This window comes from Anarrhichthys ocellatus, unplaced genomic scaffold (assembly GCF_004355925.1).
Source record: "Anarrhichthys ocellatus isolate YVR2014 unplaced genomic scaffold, GSC_Weel_1.0 scaffold43, whole genome shotgun sequence".
In the NCBI taxonomy this organism is placed as follows: domain Eukaryota; kingdom Metazoa; phylum Chordata; class Actinopteri; order Perciformes; family Anarhichadidae; genus Anarrhichthys; species Anarrhichthys ocellatus.
In genome coordinates this window covers 251,885-261,922 of record NW_022280073.1, presented here as the reverse complement: position 1 = coordinate 261,922, position 10,038 = coordinate 251,885, and the positions used below count along the sequence as shown (strand labels likewise).

The 10,038-nt window shown below is 44.3% G+C and overlaps 2 protein-coding genes across 2 annotated transcripts in view; one reads left to right on the top strand and one right to left on the bottom strand.

The window, feature by feature from the left end:
- Positions 1-5,500, bottom strand: part of gpd1l (glycerol-3-phosphate dehydrogenase 1 like) — an 8,492-nt gene extending 2,992 nt beyond the window's left edge. Inside the window, exons 1-4 of the mRNA XM_031868593.1 lie at positions 5,328-5,500; positions 3,865-4,039; positions 3,531-3,671; positions 388-526 (exon numbers count right to left, since the gene is read on the bottom strand). Coding sequence (XP_031724453.1) covers positions 388-526; positions 3,531-3,671; positions 3,865-4,039; positions 5,328-5,371 — 499 coding nt within the window. The 5' untranslated portion in view covers positions 5,372-5,500. The remainder of the gene's footprint in view (positions 1-387; positions 527-3,530; positions 3,672-3,864; positions 4,040-5,327) is intronic.
- A 949-nt stretch (positions 5,501-6,449) lies between these two features.
- The window catches only part of LOC116395079 (oxysterol-binding protein-related protein 10-like), a 54,408-nt gene continuing 50,819 nt past the window's right edge, over positions 6,450-10,038 (top strand). Inside the window, exon 1 of the mRNA XM_031868610.1 lies at positions 6,450-6,926. Within this exon, the coding sequence (XP_031724470.1) occupies positions 6,682-6,926 (245 nt within the window). The 5' untranslated portion in view covers positions 6,450-6,681. The remainder of the gene's footprint in view (positions 6,927-10,038) is intronic.

The window sequence follows — 10,038 nt, the reverse complement described above, 5'->3', positions numbered from 1 at the left end:
ACACACACACACACACACACACACACACACACACACACACACACACAAACAATTATATGGATTATGGATTCTTTTTTAAGACAGCCATTAAGCTCTGTGTGAACAGTACATATTGTCAGCTTCTTGACGAACAAAGAAATCGTCTGAAACTCAGCTTCAAACTGAATCATTTAAAAATAGAAAACACACAAAGTATGACTCACCCTCCTATTTATTTTTAATGCCGCTTCCTAAAATAGATACTCCTCTTTTTGCAGCCCAGGTTGGAAACTAACATCCAGACACAGCATTGGTCAGGCTCAAATTCATAATATGGGCTATTTTATTGCTTAACTATTATTTTCTATAATTTCAGAGTTACTGCACAGCCGCTTGTGTCCCTCCTACCGATAGTGGTTTCACAGAACTTGTCGTCGGCCACTTCGTTGGCGATGTTTGCTCCCATGAGGACGCTGACGTCAATCCCCATCTTCTCTCGGATGATGTCGGAGATGAGCTTCAGGCCCCCAGGACCCGCATCTATACCCTGACAGACACGGAGACAGACGGACGAGAGGAGCGTGAGACGGCAGGAAGAAGGTGAGACATGGTAGCTGAGGGGAGGCGGAGGGTACGACATGTACGTCTGAGTATTGTGTTAATGCCACGCACACTCTTGTCGTTGCAAACTAAGAGGCCATAACACTTAATAACCCCAGGTGTTTAACATCAGCAGAACATGATGATGAGGAGGAGAAGAACAGTAGACACGTCTCATCCTTCAAACTTTCATCTCATCTTCCCCTGACTCCCTCTGCTGCTCCCGATTTGGACTGAAATGTGTCTCTGAAGCACAAAAACAGTGATGCAGGTTCTGCCTCACACAGACACCAAACACATCACACACACACACACACACACACACGCACACGGATAGGAAGTGTTAATAAGTTGAATTTAACAACTATAAAACCGTGGCGCTTTGAGGATATGAAATGACTGATTATTAACCGCTGCAGCCACTGAAATGCTACTTTTAACTATCAAACACATTATAAAGCTTTGTATTTACATAGTAACGCATACATTTAAAAGTTACAGCCCAACATGTCGACAGATGTGTTTGGTGCTTGTTTCCTGGAGTCAGATTAGTTATATCCCTGTTTGTCCAGTATTAGAGAATACGTTGGGACTGGAACCACTTTCGCTCCGTATCATCCCCTCTTTCCTCCCCGCTTCCTGCCTTTCTCTAGCTGCCCTAATAAAGGCAATAAAAGCCCTTAACTCAAAAATAGTAACATCAGCCAAATAGTAAAAGTATCTCAATGGGGTCGTGTGACCCAAACGTTTTTACAGTTTGGATGTATTGTGTAGTTGTTAAATGTGGCTGCATGGGAGCTGTCCGGTGCTGAACTCTTTCACCTCCACATGTGAACGACCTTGTTGCCTTGCGGTCACTTGTATTTGGCTTATAGCTATTTCGTTGAATATTCTTTGGCCAAATTTAGTTCAAAGACAGATTTATAATGAATGTGCTCGTTGCCATATCTGCTTTTATTGAAAAAGAAAAAAAGGAGAACTTCCAGACATGATAATCTACTATTTTCTGAGCTAAGGGAACAAACTTTTTTTAAAGTGTTTTGGGGTATGTTTGTTTTGGTTGAAATGACGGTTATATTCTGAAGGGTCAGTTATACCCAAAACTGACAGCTAGGCAACAGCTGTGGCCTAGTTTGCTCCTAACTTTCTCTCCTGAGAGGAATTGAGGGTAAATACAGCCTCGGTGTCTCCCTCAGTCCCACAGCACCTAAAGCCTGAGATGATATAAACCCAGGCTCTCCATAGTGGGCCCCGTCCTCAGCCTGTCTACCTGGGGAGAGCCGGGGATTTATTTCCTCCAACATGTACACACACTGTACACACACACACACACACACACACACACACACTCACACACACACACACACACACAAACAAGCTTGAGAGAGATTGCGTGAGCTTTCATCTCTGTCATCTGGGTCGCAGTGGAAACGCAGCTGACCGTTCTGTTTGAGAGGAATTATATGTCCTATAAATAGCAGGTTTCAGCAGATTTACAGCCACTTCAACGGTGTGACACAACCATACAACAGATCCTGATGAAAACTTGTGCAGTTGCTAAATTATATTTAAGGATAATGTTGGGTTTTTTTTTTGTTGTTTTTAAAAAAATAAAAAATCGGTGTGAAGATTCGCTTCTTGTTTCTAATGCTAGTTCTTTCAGGGTTTTGTAGTTTTGCAATGACACACTAATGTGTGTGGTCAAATCTTTGGCAGCATTTTGCCAAAACATGGACTTTTAAGTTTAGTTTTTATAATGTAGAAATATATAACAATTATGGCTCAATTCAATTCATACAATACAAAATGCTTTATGCACAAATGAGATCGCGTGTGTAGAGGTTCCGCGGGTGCAAATTAATCAGCCGCGTGCGTATTTTACTTTAACGAGCGCTTTTATATCACTCCGCGAGCAGAGATTGCTGCCTGCGAGGAGAAAACCATGCTTTGAGCACGACTAGTATCACTGCTCTTCTGCTCGTGAGTAGATTTTCTTTTTGACACCCAGTCACCGTTGTATAACTAAATTGAATTGGTTACAATCCTCGTCTTTGGATTGGGCAGATATCACTCTGACACAGACGCTCGGGGGCGATTAGATATGCATAATAGCATTTATCCTGCTCAAAATTGTATTGTCACAAGTCAGAATGGTAATAAAAGAATTCCACAATACTACAAATTGTAAATTGAAAATATTTACATTTACTCGCGGAAACTAAATTCATGATGTCTTTAAATCCTTAAAAGTGGAAAAACTCCCGTTTCAGATATCTACAATCTCATTTTTGTAGTACCCTTCCTCCAACCAGGATGTGAATAAAGCTGAGAGTCCACAATCATTATACAACCGGAACTTGAATATGTTTTGGTAACTAGCTGGGTCTCGTCTAGTCTGGTCTTTATGTCCCTGCCTCTGCAAAAGTATTTTTTATCCCCGGTGGGGACAAAATTAAGTCAGAAATAGACTTTTAGTGTCAGCTCAGTAAATGGACCAGGGCTGGCCTCCTTCCTGGCTGAGATGTGGTTAAAAGTCAGAGAGAAGTCTGTCATCAAAGCATTCTCATACTGACACGTAGGTGTACACTGTAGCCTATTTATGCTTATGTTAACAGCACTTTGTGCTATTTTAAAGAGGTGTGTTGGCATGCCTGGCAGAGTGGCGCTATCCATGGTGCTGAAAAAGGAGGATTTAATTCTGGCATGTTTAACTAGCAGTGAACCTGTTTTTTATCCGCTATGTGTCAGCATGAGGAAAAGACACGGCACGGGAGGGGAAATATTGTGCAACTTGATGAATTACATTTTTATTTCTTAGATTTTTTTAAACAGATTCAAATAGTCCTGCCAATGCAGTGGTTAAGTTCCAAAAACATGTTTTATCAGAGTTCACAAATATTCTACAAATGCTCCTTTAAAGCAGAGGAGCAGCGCGAGTCAGAGGACGGTACCTTTATGAGTGTGATCCCCCGAGCTTTGGCAGAGACGCAGCCCACCATCTCGTCGCAGAGGTTGCGGATGAACTGGTGGGGGACCACGAACACCAGCAGGTCGGCTCCCTCCGCGGCGTCCCGCAGCTTCGGGACAGCCACCTGTGAGGGCCAAACAAAAAGGGACACGCGGATCAAAACGAAGCACGGGGCGAGGCCTCCTATAGTCTCAGCGAGCACTGATTTGGATACAAAACGGTCTTAAATGTGGTTGCGACACTGTGTTGGTGGCTTCTCGCTGACTGGAAGTTCATCACAGCTAGAAGAAGATTGTAATCCTCTCTCGATCTCTCACCACATTCTCCGGCAGTTTGTATCCGGGCAGGTACTTGACGTTCTCGTGCTCCGTGTTGATGATGTCGGAGAGCTTCCTGCCGTCGACGTTCTCCTCGAACACCCACATCTTCACCGTGGTGGCGAAACGCAGCGACGTGGCATTGTTTCCGATTATCCGGGCGATGGCCGAGCCCCTGCAACCAACGCAGAGGTCAGGAGGTCAGCTAGCTTTCACTTGCTGTATACGTTTAGCCCCCAACTCACCTCCACAGAACGCTTACTGAACCACAAAGGGCCGCTGTGAGACCAGACTGGTGACATTTGAAAGTGTTCACTCCCTGCACTCTTAGAAATAAGGGTTCCAAAAGGGTTCTTCCTGAAGGGCTGAGGCTCTAGCCCCTGACGTTAATTATCCTGCAAGCGTCCCTGGTTCAAGACCCCCCTCCTCCACCGAAATGCCATTGAGCAAGGCAATGACTTCTTCTGGCTTGTAGAGACCATGTCCTCTGACCTCTCACCTAAAGGTATATATAGAGTGCTGCAGGAATGACTGAGACTAAAAAATGTCATCACGCCAAACACTAGTCCACCTTTACAGCCTTGTGTATATACTCGCACCCATGTGACTGTGGTATAGTTCGTTTATAGCCTAACTTTAGCTTTATACTTAAAAAAACATAAAAGTGGTGTTTATTTGTGAGGATTATCTTGCTGAACAAAACGCAACAATCCAAAAATCCAATGGACAAATCCCATTGGCTGTTTTGTGGAGGGAACCAGTGCGATGCTAACTTCTGGGTTGGCCTCCAAAAACATGTCATCCCTGCAGCACTCTATCTTTACTATCATCACACCCAGCCCTGTCAGTGTCCAGTCATGCTCTGAAATACACCATCAACAGTCCGTGTATTCACAGATGTAACGTCCCAACCAGGGGCGTAAATATAGGCAGTGCAGGCAGTGTGGTTGCACTGAGGCCTGAAGGGTGGCGGCGGGTCCCATAGAGAGAACAGGCCCTACAACTATGTGTTGGGCAGAGAGTGAGCCCTAAGTGATTCAAATTGTCACCACAGAAAATAAGCCAATAAAAACACTACCTGCACTGCCATTTGCTATATAAACCCGTTAAAAGGCAAACCCGTCTCTGTCACGGTTTTCAGTTGGTAGCAATCAATAAAATGAATAATTTCGTATTTTCTTTGGTATTTTTGTCATAAACTGATATGCAATGATGATTGCTGGGTAATGTGTTTTGATGTTGTCCAATGTCAAGTCTCTATTCCATCACGTGAAGAGACAATACCATTTACGGTAGCTAGTTTAGGCGCCAAATCTCTCAAGACTGACGAGCTGGGCACATCCGCAAGCCGAGCGAGCGGTCATCCCTTTTGAACATGAAGAAGGCGGCACTAAGGACCTGGTCCTAACAGGTTGCAGCAGCGCATCATGTCCCCCATCACCCCAGCCCGCCTGACAGCTTACCAGTTTCCGGAGCCGACGATGCACACTTTGAGCGGGGAGGCCATCAGTGATGTTTTCCTGTGTTCAGCCGAGCTCTCTCGTGACTCCTCCCCGCCGGCTAGAGCATGGATGTGGGGCTACAGAAGATGCAGCTAGCCGCTTCACGAGCGAACGAGACGAGCTCGAGCAGTGCGTCTTCTTCTGATGACGTCGTAGTATGCGCCGCGCGCGCACAAGCCTGTTGGAAGTTGTAGTTTTCGTGTATGTTGACGTAAACGGTGCCTCCAGATTACATAACAGGGTGACTTAATTATGGATAATGATTAACATAATTTGTAATGAACAATGGTTATGATTTATAATACTTATGCAACAGATATTGTGTTTTTCATGATAAATATAATAAAATACAAACACCTTTATTGGGCTACTAAAATGACCTTATAGAAGACGGAATGTATTGATACCTGAGGCTTCACAGTATTTATTTATTGGGAAGGAACAGGTTTTACCGGTTCATCACAATTACATGCATTAGAAGTAATTAAAAAAACAAAAACATTTTTGGATTGTTGGATTCCCCGTTGCTTACTCTGTATATTAGTATTATTATTATTATTATTATTATGTATTTTTAATTGGTATATTTGCATTCTTACAGTGTATTATTTCATTAGTTAAAAAATACAAGGGGGGGGGGGTGAATCCATATGTGTAACATTATTAAATATAGCCTAACTTTATGGTTAATAATATAAGTCAGCACCAGCGGCCACTTTTCCAAACCTGCATGTTAGGAAGAAGAGAAGTGTATCTACAATACATATTTTCTAAATATAAAGGAGTATCCGTGCATGTACTTTCTGATATCGTTAAGCCATTTGTCGCCGTGATGTTTCTTTAATAATGGTGGAATAACATAAAATAAAACAACCCACAGTTTGGATACTCTCAGCCTGTGAAGCTCTCTAAGGTTTTACTGCATTACTGATTCCCTTGTTGCCGGTTCAGTGTGTGGGGGGGGGGGACCAACCCGGGATTTCCAAAATAAAAAACGCAATAACGTCAGAGAGGGAGGGAGAGAGAGCGAGAAAGAGAGAGAGAGGGCGCGCTCCGCAGTGAAACAGTCGGAATATCCCTCCAGTCTGTAAACAGTGTCACAGCAGACTGGAGTAAAGCTCCACTTGTGTCTCACTCTCTCTCATCGCTGCATCACTTTGCCAAAAAAAAAGAGCTGCATCAAATCTTTGACTTCAAATCTATATCTCTCTTTCTATCTCTCGTGCTCTCTTTCTCTCTCTTTGGGTCTTTGCGCTGAAAAGCGTTCTCAAGTGGAAACGAATCGAGGACAGCAAGCGGGCAGCAAGCAAGCAGCATGAACCGGCCAGCGCGTCAGGAGAGCCCCGCTTGGAGCCCCTGCAGGAAGCAGCAGGAGCAGCAGCAGCAGCGGGTCGGTCAGCCGCGCAGCCTGGCTGCGACGGAGCAGCGAGCCGGGTCCGGGACCACTAGGGACGGCGGAGCGGGGTCGGGCCCCCCGCTTCACAAGCCAGCCCGTAGCAAGCGGCACCTGGAGGGGATCCTGAAGAAATACACGAACCCGCTCCAGGGCTGGCAGAGCAGGTAGGTCACCGGACTGACGGACAAAGTGTGTTCAAATTAATTTTGGGGTCACCGTGCGTTGTCTTTTTAATGTTCAACCTCTAATATTACTATTAGTCCGAGCAGTTCAATTATGACCATGCTTCCTAACAGATGGACAGAAGTGTTTGATCACCTTGGATCACCTCTTGAGGATCTCAGACTGGGGCCATTATTTCCCTATGTGAATGTTTAAAAACTGATTTGATACCTTTTTTATTATTATTTATCTTCTAAATGTTATTTGATTAAAATGTTTGGCCCATAGATATTGAGTTCATCCCCGCCCCTCAGCCTATCTATCTGTGGTTACAGAATTCATATAAAAGCAAACATGTATCTTTGACAAATTCACCTGCAGCGTCAGTTTTCGACAAAACTTTATTCAAATGTTCTGTATTCGACCAATATTGCATAATAAACAACTTCGGGGTGACATCCCACAGAATCTGTCAACTGGGTCAGTAAGATCAGGTCATATTTCCACCAGTTCCTCTATGTGTGTGTGTGTGTGTGTGTGTGTCTGTGCACATTCTTCCATTCATTCAGTCTGAACCTGCTTCGATGGCTCATTGAGTGGAGAAGCGGGGGTGGGAGTCCCAGAAACACTGAGTGAGTCATCCAGCATCAGGAAAGCCCTGCGCTCCTTTCCTGCATCTCAATACTCCCTCTCCTCACCTCTCCTCTCCTCTCCTCTAAATGCTCACTCTGTCTCACTCTCCCACTGTCCTATAGTGGATCGATAGGAAGAGCATCCAAACGTGTAATGAGCTCTATGATCACCTTTTGACAATGTGTGGTATAGGCTTTCTTACTTCCGCACACACTCACACACACACACACACACACACACTCACACACACACACACACACACACACACAGGTACATTCATACACTGCTGACCTCGACTCAGAAACACACAAGAGTTTGCGTGTGTGTGTGTTTGCACCAGCGTGCGTCAGCAGGTTATGTGTTTGCGCGTGTGTTTTGAATATGATATAAATATCCCTGTTATTTATAAAGCTTTCATTTTGCGTTTCCGTGCCTGGAGACAGACGGACGGTGTCGTGTTTGTACAAGTCGAAAAATGATTGCTGCTTTACTGTTGTTTCTCAGTCCGTCTGAGTTGATTTAGTTGTTATTTGTTGTGACGGGGCGGTTGACGGAGAATGAACCAACTTGGCCAGAGAGTTATAGCTGCTTTCAGTATGGCTGCCAAACTTGATTAACAATGTAGTCTCTGGAAGTCTTTTTCAGTTAGGATCTTTCCATGATAGGAAAAAATTGTGACATACCGAACCCCTCGGGGTTACAAACATGCACAAAACACGCCAAACTAGGGTTCCCGCCAGTGTACTTAAGCCCCCCCCACACCACCACCACCACACAACCACTTTCTTTGGCCCAGATCTGCTATGGGTGACGTGCCATTGTTCCGACAGCCCATTATTCCAAAAACACCAATAGTCCGAAATGTCCAACCGAGGCCCATTTGTTCGACAGCTCGTTATCCCGGCAACAAATGCCTGTTGTTCCGAAGGTCAATCGCGCCCGAAAAACACACACTCAGAAGCACATGGCTAACTATTATTCTTCCACCATGGTGGAAGATAAAAGTTAATTTCCAGCACTGGGCCAAAGGGTCTATATAATATAATATTTTCTCATGAACAAAAGCCTGAATTGTATCTGTGTTTTTTCTTAAAACTTTAACTTTGAACAAGCGTGATAGACAGAGAGAACAGCTCAGCTAAAGCTACTGAGATCACCTATCACTGACTTAACTGCCATCTCTCTCTGCTAATCTTGCTCTTTTGTTATGTATGTGGGAGTGGCCATGATTCTGCGTACGAAGAATATGTCTGTCTTATTTAAAATTCTGTCTCTTCTCTGTCTCTCTTCCTTTGTTACTCCAGTTTATCTGAATCTGTCAATTATTTTCTCACCCTATATATAATTTCTCCTTTTTTCCTAAATACCGCTATCTCTCTGTGCGTCTCTCTTTATCTGTCAGCCCCCCCCCCCCCTGCCTGCTGCTGCTATTTAAGTGAACTGTTTTTCATCCTCCTGTCTCAGGCGTCCGCACTTCCAGTAGCTCCTCCGCTGTGCACACTTGACTGATGGATTTAGTGCCTTAGTGAGGGTTACATGGCCTAATGGTTGGCTGGACACCTCGCCGACAGATGAGTGAGGTGTCGGGGTCGGAGAAGGATCAATGCACTCACCGGCCGAGCTGTTCATTTAGCTTCCTTTTTTTGTCCAGCTCCTACTTCACCTTCCAGTGTTTGCTCAAGGAGACAACATGCATGATATCTGCATTCTACACCTCCACCTGGTCCAGTCGAATGACCTCTCTACCTACATACGGCTGGGGTGGTTTCACTACACTGAAGCCAGTTCCTGTCATCTTTGTATTTCACTCCCATTGGAGGTAGTCAACGTTGACTTATTTGTCACATACTTCAGTTACACCACTTCCGTTGTTATTTTAACCCAATAACTTATTTGTCATGTAACTTTGATTCTTAAGTAACACCACCTCCGTAGTTTTTTTTAACCCAAACGTTGACTTATTTGTCGCTTTACTTTTGTACTTAAGTGACACCACTTCCATTGTTATTTTAACCTAAAGGGTGATTTACTTGTTTCGTAACTTCTTAAGTAATGCTACTTCTGTAGTTATTTTAAGTCAAAAGTTGACTTATTTGTTATGTAGCTATGCAACTGAGGCTGACACTTTAACATACTGCTCTCTACATTTTTTTTTACATTTGACTTTACATCTGACTTTCGGCATATAACTGACTGGCTGGACACAATGAAAGCAGTGCTAAGCCACACACACAGTGGACAGGATGAACCCTGCCCTGCCTGGCTGCATCCGGCACCTTCCTGCAGGGTTGTGCCGAGGTGTGGGTCATTTTATTTTACGTTTTGGAACGTAACCGCCGTGAAGCAATCGGAAAGGAACGTTTTACTTCTGATTCACTGCTTTGTTCTCACGAGCATTCATTCACTCCTTATACCTCGCTCGACCATCCTTTACCCCTCGCTCGTGGAGCCGAGGAGGAGTGGCCAACTTTAAATGCTGTG